Source organism: Lutjanus erythropterus, chromosome 12, assembly GCF_056507025.1.
Source record: "Lutjanus erythropterus isolate fLutEry1 chromosome 12, fLutEry1.hap2, whole genome shotgun sequence".
Lineage (NCBI taxonomy): Eukaryota > Metazoa > Chordata > Actinopteri > Lutjaniformes > Lutjanidae > Lutjanus > Lutjanus erythropterus.
Window position 1 is genome coordinate 32,803,828 of NC_139328.1, and position 23,330 is coordinate 32,827,157.

The window sequence follows — 23,330 nt, forward strand, 5'->3', positions numbered from 1 at the left end:
TAAATCAGTGGATCAGTTGCTTGTTATAATAAAAATGAAAGCTGAGGGGAAATCAAAATAAAAAAAGAATGTGGGTGTCTGTTGGATGCAAACCTTTGAATGTAATATCAGACTGTAAGGGAATGTGTTTCAGTTCTGCATCATCAGTTGTCTCAGCTTTGAAGCTCAGAGCGAGATCAAATCAACTTTATGAAGTTTTTGGTGAATATCGTGTAGCTTTTGCCTGTTTTTGTTTTACATTTTGAGAGCTAAAGAGTAACCGCAAGTGATGAGTTCTGTTCTTGAATCAGGCAAATGATATTTAAAATTACAGGGAAAATTGTTATAACGCAAATTACCAAAAAAACAAAAGAGTTGTCACACTCTTCTTCTAGGACACCGCAGTTACTCCACAGATCATAAAAATTAACATTCTGATTAACAGAGGATGATTGCTGGTGCATTAAGCTGTGAATGCATAAGAGCCATTTACACAGTGCAGCTGTAACTTCACTGATTGTTTAAATTTAACAGGATCAGTCAGGATTTGATGTTACTTACTGTCAAGTGCCGTGTTCTTCCACACAACCACAAGGTCACACACAGTCATAGTTCATGCAACGAAACTGTTTTGGAGTAAAGTAGCCGTATAAATCCTGAGTTCCATCAGAGCTGTCTAAAAAATTTCCTCTGTTCTGTCTGTTTTTCCGCTTCGATATTAACAATATTTGCTGCAGTGACATTGCTGCACACATGGAAATAAAACTGAAAGCAACATCTCTGATCGTTAAACCGTTGCTTAAATGATGTTGGATGGTGCAGGCTTTCTTTATTGTGTGCTGTATTGTCTTTAACAAAATACTTTAATTATTAGAGTGGCTCCTTTCACAAATTGACGTACTGTAGTACTGTGTGTGCTGTAATGTCACAGCAGACATCCTTCTGTGCCTCATGTAAGGACATGGGGAGATGCTCCATCCTATTTCACCCACCTGCAGCCCATCTGCTGTTCATCAGAGTGTTAGTTTTTAATGACACGGCTTGTTCGACCCGCAGGTTAACCGCAGTGCTTGCATCACTACCAGTCATGTCATTTCAACATCCATGATTGCTTCTCCAACCTGCCATCATTTAAATAACAACGTGCCAGTAGCTAACAGCTCTACTGTATGTCTGCAAAAGCTTGTAACTGACCCAAACATTTCATTCATGCTTTAAAAAAGTTAGTGTGTCAGTAAACTGGTCAGTGCAATGAAAAGTTGTGTGAGCTGCACTGGTGTATTTTTTTTCACCATGACAGTCAACCCTGGACATGTTTCTTCCTTACAAATCTCTGTTTTGTTCCATTTTTCTTTTTGTTACCTTTTGTTGACACTGACTGCTAACTGTATTATACAAGAATGTCAGTTTTTCTAGCTGAAGGCTGTTGGGTATCACTGAGCATTTCAGATTCAGATTTCGACAGTAGGAAAAAAGTTCACTGGGAAAAGACAATACTGTACACTACTGTAGTACACAAAAAAGGTTTGCACATCTGTATATATACAGTAAAATCTATTTGTTGCAATGCCCGATCAGACAACTGCATGAGGCCTTCAACTTGCCTGAACTCAGCGTTTACTTGCCACAACAAGCAGACAAGCATTAATGTCTAGTCCTGTGTTGGGCGTTTCCATTTTCTAAACTTTCTAAACATTCTAAAGCTTCTTCTTTTTAATATTACATACATGATAATGTATGTAATATTAACTCATTCTCACTCTCACTCCACACTGAGCATCATCCCAAACAAGTCCACCTGAATAAATCCCTCCAACAGTGAGTTTGCATTGATGCAGGCTCATAAACCAAACCCCTCTCTGGTGCAGCAGGTCTGTTTTGTCCAGAATGGAGGAAACACCATTAAACTTAGTTCTGTTCAAGTTCTGCTCATTTTGAAGGCAACTTTACCTCAAACAGCCTTTTGAAAGACATTTTTCATGCACACATGATGGAATGATGTGACGAAAGAATGTTAAACAAAACAGAGATGTAGCCAAAGAAGCTCACTCTGTTATGAATGTAATGAGTGTGTCATGTACTTCCTCCTTTACTCTCGTCATAATTACTATGGCCGCTAGAAATCGGCACCTAACAATAAATGTATATATAGATAATAATAATAAACAGCTACTGCAACCTATACATGACCAATAGCACTGTTTTTCTTGTGAGGGCAGGCTGTTCATACTTAGCATACATGAGAGGCGTAATAAGAGAATTTGCATACTTCCCAAAATATTTGCAGGTTAAAAGTCACCAGACTGGCAGTCTGAGTCACCAGACTGGCAGACTGAGGTCAGTTGGCCAGCTATGTGCTATGTTTTCTAGACAGAGATCGAAAGAGTTCAGAGAGACAGAGTTCAAAACTTTTTCTGCTGCTCGGGAAAAATTCATTTTAATACCTGTAGCTTCTGCTTTCTGTTAAGGGTTCATTAACTTAAAATAACAAAAGTTTCATTTTCTTATAATAAGTACTGTGCTCTTTTATCTCTGAATATGGATGGCAAACTCTAAGGATATATTTTTCACAGAAACAGTGGACAGAGGCTGGTCCAGATGTGACTTGAGCTCTCTGTTTGCTGGATTGTCGCAGCTCTCCACATCCTTTTTCTTTGGACCACCATATCGTACTCTCAGCCGTCGCTTCCTTTCCAGCATTGGCTGGGAACAGAGTGAAACCTGCACCACTGCGCCCCAGAGTACACTGTGTGTTTCTATGGCGCCCTGCTGGATGCTTTGAAATGATATCTTAATTCACGATATTACTCTTCAATAAAAAGCCCATGGCTGCTGCAGCAGAGGCCCAACACAGTTGCACGGGAGCAGAAGTGCCGCTGTGTTCTGGGCCGTGTGCACTGCGAGCCCAGGGGCGATGTAGGGGATAAAAAGGTTTGAGCTGTGCGCACAGAGAGGGGGGTGCAGGGACTCAGGGACGTGATAGCAGAAGATCCATTTAGATTAGACGGTTTTAATATCCTCTGAAGTTTCCAATAAACAGCAGTCACAACCACCGCCACTCCTTTGTCATTTGATTGTCCATCACCTCGGACGTAACCTCGGTTGATGTGGTTTTGAATTGCTGCCCTGACTGGCCTTGTATCTCCGCTGTTATATCAACAACAAGCGATAAACCCATCGTGCAATCTGCTGCTTTCTACACTGTAAGGCAATTCAGAGGCAGTTACACAGGTGCCTGGAATAAGCTTAGCCAGCAGGCTGCCTGAATGAGGCATTCCAGGAAATATGCAGAAAAAAAATTATTAATTTTACACTGTCTATTGTGGTACTCTCCACTGCACTCCAAAAGTGAAGGAAAAGATTATTACTTATGCGGGCTGAGCAGGGGAGGATATCATCTCCATTACACATGTCTGCTCTTCATAAAAGTCCTGCATGTTCTACAGCTTAAATGCCAGCCAGAGAAAAACTATTTCTGCTCCTGACAAAATGGAGTGGCTCTTAAGTTTCTGTCAAGATGTTTTTCCATCTGACTAGTCAATCAAGCACTGTAATGTGAGTGTGCGTGTGTCTGTCTGTGTTCTCTTTGTCCAGGTTCTGCAGCTCCCTTCCTTGCAGCTGCAGTGACTGGCAGCAGCTGTAGTCAATCACTAATCAGGCCTGGAGTTTAAAAGCAGGGAGAGAGGAGCAAGACAGGGTCAGTGAGCCATGTGGCAGATGCCAGTCTGTGTGTGCAGCCTGGTTTGTGCAGGATGGACTGCACCTGGCTAGTGCAATGCTAGTGTGCTGCTGGTGTAATGCTAGCATGTGACAAATGTAATATTAGCGTTTGGCTAGTGTAATGCAATCATGTGGCTGGTGTAATGCTAGCATGCCATTGGTGTAATATTTGTGTGTGGCTAGTGTGAGGCAAGCATGTGGCTAGTGTGACGCTAGCATGTGGCTGGTGTAATGCTAGCATGTGACTGGCATATTGCTAGTCTGTGGTTGGTGTGTGGTTGGTGTGATGCTAGCCTTGGTTTGGCCAATTTATTCCCTTTTCAGAGGAAGGGTACTTTGTGTGTCTTCTTTGTTTTTGTATCCTCTTTGGTAGAGGTAACCTTCCTCCCTTTGGGCGAGAGTGTGCTTATTAGTGTGTTTTTGTTAGTATTTTTGTGTCTCTGGTGTCTAATTTGGTATTTTAAGCTAATGTTCGTTTGTCATTAAGTGTTTATTTAGACTTTAATTTAATAATGAATAGATACTTGTTTGTGCACTTTGCTTCAGTTTGCCTTCTTGCTTTTTCCCAGGGCTATTTGTAATTATTGTTACTCCCCTCAGCCCCTGGACCACCATTGGTGCAATGGAAAAAGCACTAACGTCTAATTGCTGCATTCAAACAGCATAAAACTGTAAAAACTAAGCAAAACAAAGTGAGGTCAATGAATTCCTGAGCTATAGCCAAAAACAAAAAAAAAAGGTTTGTACCAAATTTGAAGAAATTCCCTCAAGGCATCCTTAAGCTATTGCATTCACAAGAGTGGGACAGACAATCAGATAACGCGAAAATATAATGCCTCCAGCCACAGCTGTCACCGGCGCAGAGGCATAAAAATGAGCCAAAATGACTGAGAAAAACTGCAATGCACTCCTAACATTAAGAAAATTGTTCTAAAACAGGCCGAGCAGGGGAGGATATCATCTCCTTTACACGTCTGCTCTTCATAAAAGTCCTGCATGTTCTACAGCTTAAATGCCAGCTTAAGAAATATTTCTGTTTCTGTCAAAATGTGGCTCTTAACTCTGACAACTTTCTGTCAAGATGTTTGTTTTTTTTCCATCCAACTAGTCAATCAAGCACTCATACTTAATTGCTGCATTCAAACGGCATAAAACTGTAAAACTAAGCAAAACAAAGCGAGGTCAAAGTCAGCAGATAATGAGGTGTCCAGATGGATGGTTACAAATCTTTGGCTTTCTGCTGAAATCGCTTGATATTTAGCAAGCCAAGATTTTTCCTTCTTCTTCTCCTTTTTCTTTTCCTCCCTGTGTCTGTGTTAATGACAGCTGTTTCACGTAGGAAGGCTATGTGCTGTTCAAACATCGCTGCCATGTGCCACGCTGGTAATGAAGAGAACAGCGGCCTCTGATGCCACTGACTAATGAATCCCGACAGTGGTGGTGCGAACCCACCCACCTCCCACACACACACACACACACACACACACACACACACACACACGCACACTTCCCAGATGAAAAAAAAATGATTCTGCTAATGTTCTACCTATTCTCCCTTCACGTTCATTATTGAGTTGGATGGTGAGCTGAGGAGTGTGAGCTCCCTGTGAGTCGCAACAGCTAGAAAATACTTCGGTGTAATGAAACTTTGTGCATGGATGATTGTTCTGTCTGGGTTTTGAAAGGCTATGCTGTATGCAAAAGGCGATTTGAGGGGGGTTGTCACCCCCTTTGTTAACCTCCCATCCACCCTCTCAATCCCCCAGCAGCTGAGAGAGTACAGGGGCAGAGAGGTTATTTGAATATTATGTTGTCTAGTCTGCCTGACTCACTGAATTTATCTGACTTAAGTTTATAAAAGTTAAAATCTATGGCCCCGACCATGGCTCTGAAAAGTGTTGTGTACTGATAAATCCATGATGCTGTGCATGGTGCTAAAGTAGCAGACAGATTTTTAATTGCACCTTCTCTCAGCCCTGCTCCTCTGGCAGTTTTGTCTTGGATCTATAATATTCTATAACTATATTTAAGTAAGTAGAGCTTTTTTTAAAAAATATATTTTTTTGGCCTTTTATGATAAGACAGCTGAAGAAACGACAGAAGAGGAGGGGAGAGAGTCAGGGAATGACATGCAGCAAAGGGCCATAGGCGGGAGTCGAACCCACGGCTGCTGTAGAGGACTCACAACCTCAGTACATGAGGCAAACGCTCGACTGAGCTCCCAGGCCACCAAGTAAAACTTTTTTGTACAGTATTTTTAAAACCGTCACAAAGTGATTCATGAAGAATATTAAAAAATCAATTAAATTAGGGTATAACAAATAGCACAATGAGACACCAAATCAGTTAACCAAAACAAAAACTGGGAACTATAGACCCTTTTGCAGAAAGTGCACACACATTTTGGCAATGGAAGTATGGTGGACCACAGCAGTTTGTCAATGGGCAACTGCAAACACGAACAGTTTTGATCGTGTCTTCAGTCCAGTCAACACATTAAATAACCTGCATCCGTAGACGCCACTGGTTGCTCTGAAACAGTCATGATCCTGTTGGAATTTTGAACAACTTAAGTCGACCACTAGAATATCGATTCTGAAGTATCCTATATTCAACAAACAGAAATTTTGTTGTTTGTTGTGCTGGTAAAATGTTAATTCAACCTTTGCAGCTTGATAACTCGTCTGGACGACTGGGAGAGACTGCTACTTCTGTTGCCGAAATGCGTGTGCAGCTTTTCGATGTAAAAGGGTCTATAAAAAGGCTTGCCTCCAGAGATGTGACCTAAAATGGTCCAAAGATCCTGCAAATCTGATTGTGGTAGACTGTTCCAGAAGGTGGAGGCTACAACAGCAAAGGCACGGTCACCTTTTGTTTTGCAATTGGAGCGAGGGATAGATAAAAGGCCAAAATCTGAAGAACAGGGAGGTCAAAGGGGGGAATATGGAACAAGAAGTTCAGAAATAAATACGAGTGAGGTCATGCAGTGCCTCATATGTAATCAATAGGATTTTATATCTGTTTATTCTATATTTTACAGGAAGCCAGTGGAGGGATACTAGTAGATACTAGATACTACTACTGTGAGACCGACAGCTCCTTTTGGTTAATAATCCGGCAGCTGCATTTTGAATCAAATGTAGATGATTTAGAGTGGAGAGACTGAGACGTGTTGAGCAAGTTACAATAATTGAGGTGAGAGAAGACAAGTGTGGATTAATAATTTGAGATCTGTAGAGGACAAGATGCTTTGCACTTTTATTTAAACTTGTTAACTGGAGAAAACAGGACTGAAAGAACTTAGTTATATGATGATCAAAGGTCATACACTGATCAGAGATGATACCAAGATTCTTAGCAGTGAGTTTAATATTAGAGTGGAATGGACTAGTAAACCAATCAACTGCTAAAAAGTTACCAGGTGTATTAGAGGTATTAAGTATTATAAAATGGATTGTTCTGGTCTTTGATTATTGGTGGCTGAAACATGTTCACAGCCACTATAAAATACTTTATAAATACACACCTGTGACCGTATTGCATCAGCATTACAGATGATTACAAATTGTTTCAAGATGTCAGATTTTATCGTATTTTTTTTTGTTTCGCACTGCTGACAGAGTCAGGATAGTTCATATAAACATGAGGCTTTGTGATCAAAAACAGTTTTTATATCACGTCGATCACACTTTGTTTTAATCATCTGATGATGCAAGCGCCGTTATCTCACTCAGGAGTGAACGGCGCTCTCATTCACGTTCATTAATCGCAAACTGCTTCGTTCAGTTCACCAGAAATCTGAGCACATTCAATGAAGAATGGTCTTTTAGCATATTCATGATCAACACTGGAGGCTAACATGAATAAGGTCTGTGGCACTGGGCAACGTATGCTCTCACCATAACCATGGCAGAGTACCTATACATTATAAATGGCTAAAATATAAGAAAGTACTTGCAAAGACCTTGAGCTATGCACTCAGCATTCCACATTAGTTATCAGGCCCTGAGATGTTGGAGGTTTTCTTGAGTAGAAAGGACTGAATGAGCCTAGTTATATGATAGTCAAAGGTCATATACTCATCAAGATAATATGAAGATTCTTAGCTGTAGGTTTAATATTAGAGTGTTATGGGCTAATAAATTGATCAACTGCAGTGGTAAAAAGTTACCAGGTCCTGTAGGTGTTGCAGACATTATAAGAATTAGGTATTATAAAATGGATTGTTCTGGTTCTTGACTGTGGTTGGCTGAACCAAGTTCAGCAAGTGCAAACTCAGATTTTTATTGTGAATTTTGATTTACTGAGTGGGCTGAGTGTGGATGAGTGGCTGAAGGACATGGGCAGGATGAAAAGGGAAGATAAGAAACAAAGGAGACCAGATGAAACTAACAACAGAGAGACTGAAGAGCTGAGGGAGTCAGGAAACAAAACTGGGACCGTTGAACAGACTATGTGGTCGGTTCGCTCTTTTCAGATCCGGAGTGCCAAGAAAGATCTGAGAAAGATCAATTTTAAAATCACAGAATGCAGCTAAACCTGGCTCTGTGTCAGTTTTATGCCACTGTGGTGAAGCCCATAGTTTCAGCAGTTATGTTGGCGTATGTGTGCCGCTTAACATTAATGATCTATGATCATCTGATCCTGGCGTCTTTTTCTCTCCATCCAGAGTAGACAAACTACTCCAACAACCAATGACAAGTGAACAAGGCAGGTCTAAGAAGTCCACTTAAATCAGCTTGGGTATTAAAGTGCATTCATGTGGTGTCGGATAATCGGAAAAATGATTTCCTGACTGGGAAAATTCACATGAACGTCCCCTCACATTGGAGCAACAGCTCTAAAGTCTGAGAAAACATTGTTACTCCATATACACAGAAATATTGAAGACGAGTAAATATTTAGTTAACTTGTTACCAATTCACATATTATATTTATTTTTTTGATCACATGTGATTTGTAATATGGCATAGGCAGTAAATGTTACTTTCTGTCCACTTAGATAAATTCTAAACATTATTTATTAGCATTAACTCTGATAACAAGTCAGGTGGCCTTCAAACACATTCAGCATATAACAAACCCTACACTACCCTTAACAGCATCCATGCTGTTTCCACTGTACGACTTAAAAGCACACATGCACACACCAAAGTCAGAATAATAACTTCCCATCTTGGAAACTGGGACCATCCGGGGAACATGCAATGCACTATTATAGTTTTTTCCGTTCTTTTCCATTTTTCCAGTTCTTTCGCTCAGTTCTTGAATGAGAATCATTTTTTATCCCCCAAAACATTAAGTTCAGATCTCTCAACAATTAGTTTGTTGTTTGTAACAAATTTTTAATTTCTCATTTATTCAAGCTAATTGTACGTGTTCTGGCACGAGTGCAGAAATACTATTGTCTAAAATTTGCGCGACAACCAATTGCGCACAGATTGCTGATCGAATCTGATGAGTGGACTCTCAGTGAAACTACCAAACTCTTCACAACTTCTGAATATTATTTCATTGTTTGAGCCATAACATGCAAAATGATCAATTCAATATTCAAAATCTGTCAGACATACATGGATTTTACATAAATATCTGTGATATGCAATGTTTGTGATGTCTGCTAAATGAGCAAATGACCTTGCAAGTGACAGAACTGAACTAGGAATTATAGTCAAACACTTTACATGAAAGATCAAAGGTGAATTTTCTGTTTAAAGTAACATATTACTACATGAATAAGTTTACTGTGCACATACAGGTGTGCATATATTTTTTCTGTGTACTACAGATTTGTACAGTATTGAGTTTTCCCAGTAAACCTTTACCTATTGTTGGAATCTGCATCTGAAAAGCTGATAGACAGTAGCATTCAGCCAGACTCTAGACAGAACTGACATTCTTGCACAGTACAGTAAGCAGTCAGTGTCAACAAAAAAGGAGAACAAAACAGAGATTTGTTTATAAGAAACACTTCCAAGGTTGACTCCACTGCCATGGTGAAAAAAAACATCTCACCATTTTGAGCAGTGCTGCTCACATGATGACAAAACAACTTTTCATTTTGGTGGCATTGGCCAATTAACTGACACAATAATAAGGTTTTGAAGGATAAATGAAATGTTTTGGGTGAGTTGCTACCTTTTAATTTGAAAAAGAGCTTCCTCCTACCAAGGACACTGAAGTCTACATAATGATGTTATACTAAGTAAGCTCAATATTCATGTTTGTGTAAAATTACTTTTAATGCCTCACATATTTAGAATAGTATCCCAGTCTTCTGCAAAAATAGAGACATTACTTTATTAGATACTAGAGCAGTAATGTGATTACTTGAGGCGTGTTTTTATTTGAGATAAAGTGGGTTAATCTGTCCCCGAACACTGTAACAGTTACCCCCACCAAGGGAGCAATGGTACCACTCTTTAATATTACATTCTTGTACTTATTAGTGAAAATATGTCAACTGTACTATTAATCAAAGCCTGGTCTCCCCTGTCATCATAGACTGAGTTAGTATGTAATGAGAATAAGAAAGTTTCTTAAAACAATGACTTAGTGTATCAAATTAATGATTTAATATATCAAAATAATGGCTCAATATCTTACATTAGTGACTGAGTATGTAAGTCATTATGAGAGAGTTTCAAATTATTTTGAGATATTTTGAAAAACTTAATCATTGTTTTGAGTTTCCTAGGCATTATTTCAACAAAGTTTCACACTGTAATGACTAACAGGATCTTCTTTTTTTCCAGCTTTATCATATTGGCACAAATAGGCTTCCATAGATACAGACACTTGGAGCACAGATCTGTCCGTTTCATGCAGTGGACAGACTCAGGTCAGTTCATACACTTCACCACAGACATTATAGATACACCACAGAATTATTGAGAAACATGAGTTTTTGTGATCAAAAACAGTTTTTATATCACGTCGACACTTGTGTCCATATTAACACACACACACACACACACACACACACACACACACACACACTCTCTCTCTCTCTCTCTCTCTCTCTGTTGCAATCACACACAAGAGTGTACGGCGCTCACGTTGAGTATCTTTAACTGATTCGTTCAGTCCACCAGAAATCTGAGCACATTCAATGAACCTTGCTCTTTTTTGTGCATTCATGATCAACATGAATAAAGTCTGTGGCACTGGGTAACTTTCCGCTCTCACCATGACCATGGCAGAGTACCCATACATTATAAATGATGGCTAAAATATCAGAAAGTATTTGCAAAGACCTTGGGCTACTCACTCGGCATTCCACAATGGTTATCAGGCCCTGAGAAGTTGGAGGTTTTTTTGAGTAATGAGGATTTTTCGACAGGTCGGTGATGAAGTGCTATCGCACAGCTGTGAGCTCGCAGAGTGAACTATGAAATATGGCTTCATACCTGTGAGGTATTCTGGGTCGGGCACGGGGTCCGACAGCTCCTCGTGGCACTGAACCTCCGTTGGCACCGACGCCACCACCATGCCATCTGGGAGCTGCTGCTCGATGCCTCGGGCAAAGTTCTTCTGCCTGGTGTTAAGAGAGATGAGAAAATGGGAGGTCCCATTTATAGAGAGAAGCACTCAGTCATCCGACGTGGGGGAAAGGAGAAAAACGAGAGGTGAAGAGGCGAGTAGGGTGGAGAAAAGGAAACAAAATGGTACAGTGATGATGGAAGTAAAAAAAAAAAAAAGAGGGTGAGGGATACGTTGGGGTTGATAAAGCAGAGACAAAACCATCTTTTTCTCCTAAAATTCTGAACTCGACTGAAAGTTTGAAAGCTCTGAACACAGTCAGTAACCTAAACATTCATGCTTCTCTATAGGTGATTCAGTGCAGTCTTGGGACTTAGAATGTGAATTCTACTGTTCGTTCCAACCGAAGGCCATGTACAAAACACAGGCAACAAATGTGACATGAGAATGTGTGCACCTCAGGCACACTTCAAAAATAAGTTGAGACAAAACCTAAACAACATAATATTATTCATGTAGGTTGTCAGCTTGTTTACTGTGAGGGGTCCCTGGAAAAATGGGGAATATTTTAATTTTCATGACTGTTTCACAGGTTTTAGTATTCTGTTCACTGCTTTCACATTCTTCACTATTTTGCCAGCCTACAGTACAGATGAGTGGCTCTCAAACTGTGGGGAGTGGATGTCAAGGATCAAGGAAACTTTATTGCCACATGCAGCAGACAATACAGTGAAAATGACTACCCACCAGCTGTGCTGGTAAAAACAGTTTCAGTGTGTTTCTACATTAGAAAATGGCACTCACTTGAAAATTTTAACAGCAAGATACAGAGGGAAAAAAAAGGGGCTCAGGCATCACCATCTACAATCACACACCTCACATCCTTATCCAATCAGACACTGAAAATAATGGACAAAAAGGCTATTTGAACGATACAATCTTCTCAGCTTTGACAGTTTCATCAATTTTCGTTTCCTGAGTCCTCAAATGTATCACTAGTCGAGTCCCAGAGCCCCTTTCCAGATTTATTCAAAGACAAGACAGTAATGGAGTAACTAGGAGCATAAATTTAAATTTGGACAATCAGCTTTTTCCATAAAGGGCTGTGAACTCTGGAACACACTAACAACTGAAATAAAATTGACTCTGGATAAAAAATCCTTTACAAAAAAAAAGGTTGAGTATTAGCTAAGAGCAAACAAGAGCTCAAATTAAGTATTAGTATTATGTGTATTTTGGTATACGTTGTGGTATATGTATTGTGGTATATGTATTGTGGTGTGAGAAATGAAAAAAAAACCACAATAAAAAATTCAATACACAATAGAAAAACTCTCTAAATAAATTAACTATAAATGTTAGTAAAATACACTGAAAAGGTAATCCTTCCCTAGGACAGAAAGTGCAAACTGGTCAACCATGCAGCTCATGGTAGTGGGCAGACTGTTTTGAGTTCACAGCTTGTACAGCTTGGAGAAAGAAACTCCTTCTCAGCCTCTCAGTTCTAGTTTTGAGACAGCGGATACTACAGCCAGAAGGAACCCACTGGAACAGGCCGTGATCAGGGTGGTGTAAGTCCTAAATAATCCGGTCTGCTTTGGATCTACAGCGCCTGGCGTAGATATCCTCGAGGGAGGGCAGAGTAGACCCAGTGATACTCTCTGCACACCTTATCACCCTGTGCAAGGCTTTCTTGTCCTGAGAAGAGCGGTTGCCAAACCAGGCTGTGTCACAACCAGAGAGCACCGACTGATTTTAAATTTTCTCAGCCGCCTTAGATGCTACAGGCACCAGCCTTGCTTTCCTCAGTAGTCCGGTAGTGTGTATGGACCTCTGACATGTGCACTCTCATGTATCTCTCATGGTGTGTGCTGTGTCCTCTGCCTCTCCCTTCTTTCTCTTTTGTTTTGGAGACTTCCAGGTTCAGGCTGTTACTCTTACAACACGATGTCAGCACCTCCACCTCCCTCCAGGTGCCTTTTTGTTATCTTTAACCACCTGTGGCCTGCTGTTTATTGATTACAGCTCGGCCTTTAACACCACAGCCCCCCACAGAGTGGACATCAGGCTCAGGAGCTTGGGGAAAAATATGAGATGACACTAAGTTGAATGAACAATACGATTTATACACCGTAACAGCGGTAAGGAAACTTCAAGGCCACCACCATAATAGACTTTTCAGTTTTGAGCCCAACTCAAATTCTTCAAGTTATGAAAAAGTTTTATAAACTATTAATCTTTTGTTGAGACGATTTGCTTAAATCTTTGAGTTAGTGAAACCAAAAAAAACAAAGTTTAAGTTATTGAGTAACTCACCGAAGTGAAAATTAATATTTTTGAATGAATTTTTGAAATACTTTTTTTCTGAGCTTCTAAGACTCAAAAGAAAAGAAAATTATCTCAACTTAATGTTATATATTGATAAAAGTTGTTTTAGTTTATTTCAAAAGTTAAGAGTTCACTTACAGAAAAAGCACATTAATTTCCTACATGTTTCCCGCATGTGGCCACATATAGGACACAACATTTCCCATGTACAAAGAACATGTTTAACATGTGAAAAACATGTTCCTCATATCTCGTGATTTTGCACATGTGAAATTCATGTGTTTTCTGTAAGGATTGAACCCAAAAACTCTGCTGCAATAAGATAAGTTGAAATTTTGAGTTGTCTCAACTTTTTGTTTTTTACAGTGTGAAGGGAAAGTAAATACTATCATGCCAACCTTTATTTCACTACAATTCAACATGAATGCTGTTTTATTACTTGCTTGTCCTATCACTGTTATGATGGGTAAAAAATTGTTTGGGCCATGAACTTTTTTCAGCTTCTGTAGTGGGGCACGCCAGAAACGTGTGTTATTAAAAATGGATACATGGGTGACCCCAACTGGTGTGTTATGTTTTGCAATCTATACAGTGATTTTAAAGTATGTCACTCAATGGCACATTTCTAAAATAAATATTAACATTCTTTCTATCTACTTGGAGTTGTAATTAGTTTCAGTGTGCTTATTGAGGTAGTTTCTTCCTACGGGGCTGTTTTTAAAAAGGCCCAGTCCAGCCTGTTTTTTGTCAGGAGGCTCCGGTCTTGTGATGTCAGCAGGTCACTCTTGCATTTTTAACAAGTGTTCTTCTTTATGCTGTTGTTTGTTTGAGGGGTGGGGTGGGGTGGGGGATTTAAACGCAGAGGACAGAAACAAGTTCGATAAACTGATAAAGAAGGCAGGATCCATTATCGGTTTGACCCCTAACTCGCTAGAAGTGGACACTGTGAAAAGGGATGGTGAGGAAACTGTTACACGAAATGAGGACCATCCAGTGAAACCACTGAAAAAAAAAGTTAGGGGAATGGAAACACTGTTAATGTAGTTGCTTTGGGATCATTTTTTATGTAAACAGGTTCCTTTTAAAATGGTATTGTAACAGAAATATCTCTAACCAAATCAATATCGAACCTAATTCAGGGCTTGAAGCAGGAAAAAATCCTGTGCCTGAAAATTTTTTATGCACTGGGGAGGGGAGGGGGGTGCCTGGGCTCCACTAGGTGGGTCCGGGGGAAGAAAATTTTGAACATTTGCAATCCAAATGAATTAATCTGGTGCACTTTGAGAGTATCAATCACGTATCACATCAAGAAGTTGGAATGACAATTTCAAGGTTTTTAATAATGAAATATGAGCAGTTTACCAAAAAAAAGAAGAGCATGTTAATTACAAGTGACCAGTCCAGACCATTTCTGTCCATGATATCTTTGAGTTCTTGCATGACAGCTGAAGCGTTGCCGATGTTGACCTTCCTGCTGGCTAGGTGTTGGGTTGCTACTTTTCCCAAAACATCGTCAAAAAAACAAACAAGCACGTTGAGAACTTTGTCCGTTTTGAGATTTGTCGCTTCGTCCGCATTCATAGAAAAGGTGGCCTTTTTTAGCTTTTCAGCCAGCTGTCTCTTGAACTCGGGGGCAAGGCCGTGTGTGTTTAAATAACTAGCGTGGTTGTTGGAAACCGATAATTTAGCCAACGCATTTTTGTCTTCGGCTAACTTCTTGCACAGCTCCACAAGTGGTCAGGCCATAGTGAACGAGAGATCGTGTTCAGCTATAAACGCAGTCATATGAATTTTCTGTTCACACACACGGTCGTGCATAGATGTTGGAGTGGTACCTGTAGCCGTCGCTCCTGGTAAGGTTGATGTGTGGGAGAGAGCACGCACGGACGCTATGTGACCCGGGTCTGAAGCATGACGAGCTAAAACTTTTTCCCCCGCTGCTGCCATACAGTAGTTTTCTGGAGCACGGTACACAAAAACAAGCTCCTGGCTCCTTCAGTTTTTGACACCAGCCACCGTGAGGCTTTCCATCTGCTCCGGCCTCCTCTATCCAACCCCAGTGCCACTTATTTTTCACTCCCACTTCCCATCTTTTGGTTTCCTCGCCTGGTTTAATGTACTTTGAGTTACCTTGAGTACCACTGGTAGTTGGAACTATCACTTTAAACAGAGAAAAAAAAAACTTCGTCAAAATATTCCTACGCCGGATTTCCAGCACCGTGCCGGAGGTCTTCAAGCCCTGCTAATTGAACTGAACTGAGACCTTGTGAACTGAATTAAATCGATTTGGGAAATCTGTATTGATACCCTGGCCTAACTGGTATCCATTAATATATTTGTTAGCACAGTCTCATTTATGGATATTTGATTTTATTATGCTGCTGTTCCCTCCACTTATCTTGTACTGCCTTGGAGATGTGTATTTTTCTCCTGCCTGATGTTTTTCCTATGTGAAAGGTGACATTCAAGTTCCACCTTAAGGGATTTTATAACGTATCTCATATTGTATCGTATTATGTTGTTTTCAAGTTCACCTTTCAACGCTTCTGAAAATGTTTCAATAGAGCGCTAAATGCTCTAACCGATATGGATGCCAATGCCAATGATGATATACAAATAGCCAGTTGTGCATAATGATTGTGTGACGACTGCTCTGGCCTTGTTGAAGACAAACAAAACAACCAGAGACAATCAGTCAGTATTTACATCCATGGCCAACTGTGGGAGTGAAATCAGGCTGGTAGGCCGGCATCCATCCAGTTTTTCTGTGATTGAGAGTCACAATAACCACATCATATATATGCCTGGCCATGAATACAAAACAAAGACTATATATGCATAGCTCTCTCTTTGTGGACACTGTGGTTTATGGTGCATTCAAGACAACGTTAGAGGTCAGAATGTTCCACCTCCAACTAGAAAAAGTAATGGAGTGCAAGTCAAAGTTAGAGTTCCTACTTGTGAACAGGGTTGGGCGACTTGACAAGTACATCATCTGTCAACGATGGGCTGAATCCATCGCTGGTTGCTTTTTTTTTTTTTTGGACGATTTTTTGGGGTGATATTTGTCATTTTATTTTGGTAATGTAATAGTCTGCAGAGTGACAGCCTCTGCTGCTGGATGAGAGCGCGGTGCAGAGCAGAGTACACACCCACTCAGCCGGACCATGAGTGCTCTGAGCTGGGTGAGGAGTGAGAGGCAAACAACCTGCAGAGTCAGACTCTTTACACTGTTTTCACTCAGTGAATTAAGGATTTAATTTGACCAAACCAAAGCTGGTGACTGTTGGAGGAGTGGACAGACTAACAAAGACGGTTCAGGTGAGTTTTATACGTTTTTCTTTCGAGTTTGAATGAAGTGTATTTAATGAGCCAATTAAGCTCAGGTTTGGTAAAAGAGGTAAACTTGAATTCAGAAGGTGAATGGTTGTATTTCTCTGTTCAAAAGGGAAAATAAATATGAGAATATTTAAATTTAAATTGACACTTTGTGAGTTTATTTTGATTACTGGACGTAGTGAACATGCGGAGCATGCATAATGTAACGAATTTGCCGTCTGAGACTGGAGAGGACGGGAGGAGGTGAGAGGGGGGATGAAGATATCACCGACTGATGGTCTGACAATGGTCGTTTGGAAAATTTTAACATATCGCCCAACTCTACTTGTGAGCTTGACGTAAACTGATCTACCCCAGTTAATGAAGGAGCAGTTGTCTGACACAGTAATAGCAATAGTCATGGAAAATGACATATATCATAAAACCTGTTCTGTAAAATATAATGCATAATGGCGTCTGATCCCTCACAAATCATTTTTCTTTGTGTTGTTTATGCAAGGAGGCTGCACTGCTGAAGATTCAATAGATTGTAAACTTGCCTTAGAAAGTCTCAGGGTCAGCCATGGTTTTTGTTTACTTCTGGCATCATGCGCATGAAACGCTTTGAGGGCGGAAGTTGGAAATTTCAACTTTTTTTTCAAAATTCTGACCTCCGGCGATTGGTCCGACTCTCCCAATGATGATGGGAGAGTCAGACCACTGCGTAGTCTTCTCCAACACATCCCAAAGATTCTCAGTGGGATTAAGGTCTGGACTCTGATGTGTCTGAATGATGTCTCATGCTCCCTGAAAGATTCTTTCACTATCTGAGCCCCATGAATCCTGACACTGTCATCTTGGAATATGCCCGTGTCATCAGGGAAGAAAAAAATTCATTGATGTAAAAACCTGTTCATTCAGTATATTCAGGCAGTGAGCTGATCTCATTTTTTGGTCACATAACGTCGCTGAACCTCGACCTGAGCAACTGAAGCAACCCCAAATCATAACACTGCCCCCACAGGCTTGTACAGTAGGCACTAGGCATGATGGGAGCATCACTTCCTCTGCCCCCATCACTCTGTAACAGGGCAAATCTGGACTCAGACCACATAACCTTTCTCCATCGCTTCACAGTCCACTCTTTATGCTCCCTTGCAAACTGAGCCTTTTTGTCCCGATTAGCCTCACTGATAAGTGGTTTTCTTAAAGCTACACAGCTGTTTCGTCCCAATCCCTTGACCTCTCTTCACATTGTGTTTGTGGAAATGCTCTTAGTTTCACTGTTAAACACAGCCGTGAGTTCTACTCTTAATATTTGGTAATGTTTTCTCCAAAAATATTGATCATTCTACAGTGACAGTCTTTATTAAAAGCTGAGGTGATAAACAAAGTCAAAGGAGTCAGAAGGAAATGAATGAAAAGGATGAATGAAGGCAGGGGGACAGAGCAGATCAAAGATGGATAAGTAAGCGTGCCTCTCATAAGTGGTAAATTGTAAAGCAATACTACCTGGCACATCATTAAGGGAAAATCAATACCATACTAACAATTATGCAGGAGCGTACGGTGTAACGCAGAGACAAAGTCTCACATAAAGCCCGTCATTTTTCATCATGTTGATTGTTCTGCTGCAACGTGACTCATCTTCAGTCTGTGAGCTGATGTCCTCATTTGTCTGTGGCTGCGAGTGACTCCTGGTTGAACTCACTCATTTTGTCCACTCCATCATTCTTTGTCTCAATGCCAGTTAGGTTCACAACAAGGCTCCACAACACAATGACCTCAATAAATCAGCGACTTAAGTCATTCAGGTGTCTTGGGACTGAAGCTGATGAGAAAAAAGGCTTTATTTTACTCATTTAGACATCCATAGTCTTGTAATTATTTTCACTTCAGACTCCTATTTCTCTTAAAACGTACCAAACATCCTTATACATTAGCTGCCGCATTAGGCAGCCAGAATTTTTTGTTTTATTAAATACTGTCACTAACAAGCAATCAGTTCCCTATTTTGGTATAAAGCAAGATTAGCATTCATTTGTTGTTTTTGCTCTTCTTTCAGCTCTGTTTTGGTCTCCACCCACCGCAGAGAAAAAAAAACAGTCTAGCTCTTTATAAGCAAGATGCTTCACCAGCTAGTTTTTATATTTATGCTTGCTTTTTGATACTGAGAAGGCAGCATATGGTGTGCTTATTTTAGGAGAAACAGATGGGAACAGATTTGAAACAAAAAGAAAAACTCCCAAAATAAAGTTGCAGACCGTAAACACTAAAATAGAGAGTTAAATGATGCTAAAAAGCTTTGCATAGATCTGAGGGGAAATACTGATTAGTGCAGCACATCAGGACTACAAAATCTCTGACAAAATCTGCTTTTTCTAAGCTTTTGCAAATGAGGAAGTGCAAATTGTGGGTATTCCACAAAGACACGTGTTTTTGAAACTCAAAATTTAGTAAAAACAGCACAACATTATACCATATAGAGGTGCACATTGATAAATGTCAATAACAGTGACAATCCTTGTATTCTTTTCAGTACTGATGACAGAAAAAAAAAAAACAAAAAAAAAAAAACAGTGGTGGTTATTAATGAGTTCAAAGCAGATTACAAAGATTTGGATCATTGTAAGAGACACACAACACAGAGCTATGCAGATGTTGTCACACTTGTAAAGGTTCATAAATGACATTTTAATATAACAAGTGTTGCCATAATCATTTAACTTCCATCTAGTATTACAACAAAGGAAGCTATGCCTACTCAAGATCATCTGCTAATCAAAGTAGAACTTGTGATAGTTCCAATAAATATGTAGCCTCTAGCCTACAAAATATAAAAAGTATGAATCAGGACATTTAAGCAACAGTCTGCGACTTCTTGAAAGGAAAGCAAAAATGATGCAGATAAATGGGTAAACAATTCTGTTCTCACTCCTTTAACACGATCAGTGACTTAACCTGCCGCCCAAATCAATATCAGTGCAGGTGTGCCCTATATTTAGAACACTTTTCTGTTAGATCAGGGGTGTCAAACTGTCCAAGTCACGGGCCAAACAGGATTAACATTTATTGAACAATCTAAAACTGACTGTTTTATTCAGAAATATGAATTTGAACAGCCAGACTGCAACAACTTTTTCCTCCATACAATAATATAAAGCAAAACGAGAATATTTCAGCACAGAGTACGTCACATATTAAGCTCACATATCCAATCAGCAACAGTATTTCTGCTGAGGCTTACACTTGAAAATGCTTGATTTTTGTCTGGACACAAGACGTCACACACTTTAATCACACAGCGCTTCAAAAACTCCCTGCCCTTAAATGGCTGGGCTGATTTGGCCTTCTCTTCTACCACTAAGAAACCATCAAAGACACTGCATTTGGCATTAAAAAAATATGCTCATAATAATATTACAAACCCATCAGTCCATCAGGTACAGATAAGCATCTTGACCTGCTCAATTTAACATTAAGGCCAAAACACACTGAAAACTTAAATAAAAAAGTCAACTGTAGCTTCTATGGCGAACTGCAGGCTTCAGATTTTAAATTTAACACCACAGAACCAGCAGTATTTTAGAAAAAGATTAAACTGCAAAATAATACAATCATTTTTAAATCAATATTTTGTGTCAAATGATTGATTGATTTTTTTTTTTTTTTTTTTTTTGGTAAATAACCGTGTAATGAACAGACTAATACACAGTCAGCAGGTCCTGTAATGTTTTAACAAAAGGAGGACCCAAATGCAGACACCAGGGAGAGTACCAGTTCAAAAGGGTTTTAATAAAATAAAACAACAAAACAAAGAAACAAAGGCTTACACTGAGGGCTGGGTAAAAATCCAGAGTCCAGGGAAAAACAGAATCCACAAAACGCAAACTCAAAAAATAGTCCAGGGGAAAAATATCATGACGGAAGCACATGAGGGTAAACATGGGACACGGGCAGCACAAACCGACAAAGACACTGAGGAACACAGGGACTAAATGGGGAGAACTAACAAGACACAGGTGGGCAAACAGGTGAAACACATGACAATCACAAAGGGCAGGAAACAGACAAAGACAGGAAGTAAAAACAGAACACATGAGGGAGGACCAGAAACTACCAAAATAAAACAGGAAATAACAAACAAAATCCCAAACCATGACAGGTCCCTTGTCTGGGTTAATTTCACCATAATGACCTGCTCACTGTACATTAATCCTTAGGAAATAAGTTTCCACAATTTTCTTGAGTTCATAAACTCAAAAGTCTGAAGTTATCCCAGCTCAAATATTTGTTAGTGTTACATGTACTCTTTGATTACAGTTAAAACAACTTGAATATTTTCAAGAACTGCATTCTCCCCTCTCATTGCAACAAGTTAACAGAACTAAATAATAAGCATAAAAATGCACATTTAATTTTCAGGAAACTCAATATAGTAAATAAAATAGATTTTTAAAACATTTTTAAATATTTTTGTTTTATGGACCTTTTTTCAGAATAATTGAAGATGAGGAGTTTAAGGAAACTGGCATGACAAACACAAATGTATTCAGCTACTACAGGAGACTTAAACTCAAAAATTATAAATTATCAAAAAAACTTTTTTTTTTTAATTTACTGCAATTATTTAAGGGAGCATGATGTTTTTTGTTGTTCCATATTGTTTTGTTGTTGTACACTTTAACTTATTTTCATTATTTTTATATAATGATGTATTTACAGCTCTTGAACATACGCATAAAGTTTGTATTGAATTTTCTGAATAAAGTTTTTTTTTTTAATGGATACGATGCTTTGATCTATGACATCACAGTCTAGGATGCTGGTTGCTAGGCAACAGCAGGCAAGGCTTCTTTGATGACATCACACATTTCTGTGCCATACACAGCCTTATACTGACACTAGGTCACATTTGTTAATCACAGAATCGCAGAAATTCACATTATTTTCACCAGTGTTGAAAGCATTCAGCTTTAGATTGACTTTCGAACATATAAAGAATCATTCAACATGGATACAAGGCAGACACCACAAACAGAACACACACGAGTTATTCAGCCACTGATTACATCGTTTTTTCAAAAGTTAACACCAGAAAAATGGGAATCGTTGAAATCCTTTTCACCCGATGTAGCCACAAAAATTATGTTGGCGGACCTGCTATTGGAAATAATTCGATGCCTGACAGATGCCGTTTTAGCAGCTAATAAAGGCATAAATACAATCACATCTGTTGAGCAAATTCAGACCAGTATGGGCGAAACAGTCTCTCAAGGCTTTGCAGAGGCTGTGGGCATTGAGACACCAGTTCCATGTAAGAGCTCAGAATATTTGAATGACATAATATCACAGGAGATTGCAAAAAACATCCAGTCTGCACACTCAAGTGTTCTCTCAACTGCAGAGCCAAAAACATACCAGCATATAACTCCTGCCATCAGACTCAATAATATGGTCAATCACACTCGCAAAATGTTGAAGAACTTTATGAAAAATGGATGCGCACGTAAATCAAAGGGAACAAAGATGAAGAATGAGTCTTCTGAATTAAAGACTGGCCCTCAGACACCAGACAGAACAGCAGACTCAAGAGAAATCTCAGACCACTGGCCGTCACAAGGTGCAAGAGTCATAACAGTCAGACCAGCACCACTTTGCTATGAGACACTAGATCTAACAGCAGAACATGATGTGACTGGTGACAGACAGAGGACTGGGCTTTCTCTTATGTCCACAAGTACACACCCAGAGACTGGCTGTCAGATAACATCCATAACAGTCAGACCAGCACCACCTGCCTATGAGTCACGAGACCTAACAGCAGACCGAGATGTGGTCATAAGCGATGACCCAGACTTCAGGCAGTTACCGCCCGTGAGTATAGATCCACAGCCAACAGTCGGGCGAGTGCAAACACCAATAGTAGAACCACAGACTGCCTCTCCATCACTAGACCTATCAGACAAACCACAGACTAGTGAGGCCTCATCAGAGGACAGCTTTGTTAAAAAAACAACTGAAGCTGTCCAGAAAATAATTAGGAAAGAGGTGAGTAAAATTGTAACACCTCTTTTGAATGAGGAGTCAGACCGTGACTATGAGTCACTGAAATCTGAATCCTCTCTGGAGATTGAAGAAGTTGCAGATGAAATTACTCAAGAAATTGTTGAAAGAGTTAAGGCCCCAGAACAGACGACAGCTGCAGGTACCAAACAGAAACTGTCTTTGAAAGGCGTAGCGACCAGGATCAAGAATATTTTCGCAAAAAGCCTTTCTGGTGCATTGATACGTCGCATATTAGCACAGCTGAAGACCAAATTCTACCTGGACTGGAAAGTTGAAAGCAAAGAGTCCCTGCAGTCACTCATAGAGAGTGCTGAATCTCTGCTTCTTCCAGACGACCAAGAAAAACAACAGGATGGAGAAGAGATTTGGAGCATTGAACAAATTCAGAAGGGTCAACATCCGGTATTCACAAAACAACTCAGTGACCTCATCTA

At 39.8% G+C, this 23,330-nt stretch overlaps 1 protein-coding gene across 1 annotated transcript in view; it reads right to left on the reverse strand.

Annotated features, from left to right (window-relative positions):
• LOC146318276 (astrotactin-1-like) overlaps positions 1–23,330 on the reverse strand; it is a 425,337-nt gene that overhangs the window by 79,299 nt on the left and 322,708 nt on the right. The window contains exon 15 of the mRNA XM_084732515.1: positions 11,109–11,236. Within this exon, the coding sequence (XP_084588641.1) occupies positions 11,109–11,236 (128 nt within the window). The remainder of the gene's footprint in view (positions 1–11,108; positions 11,237–23,330) is intronic.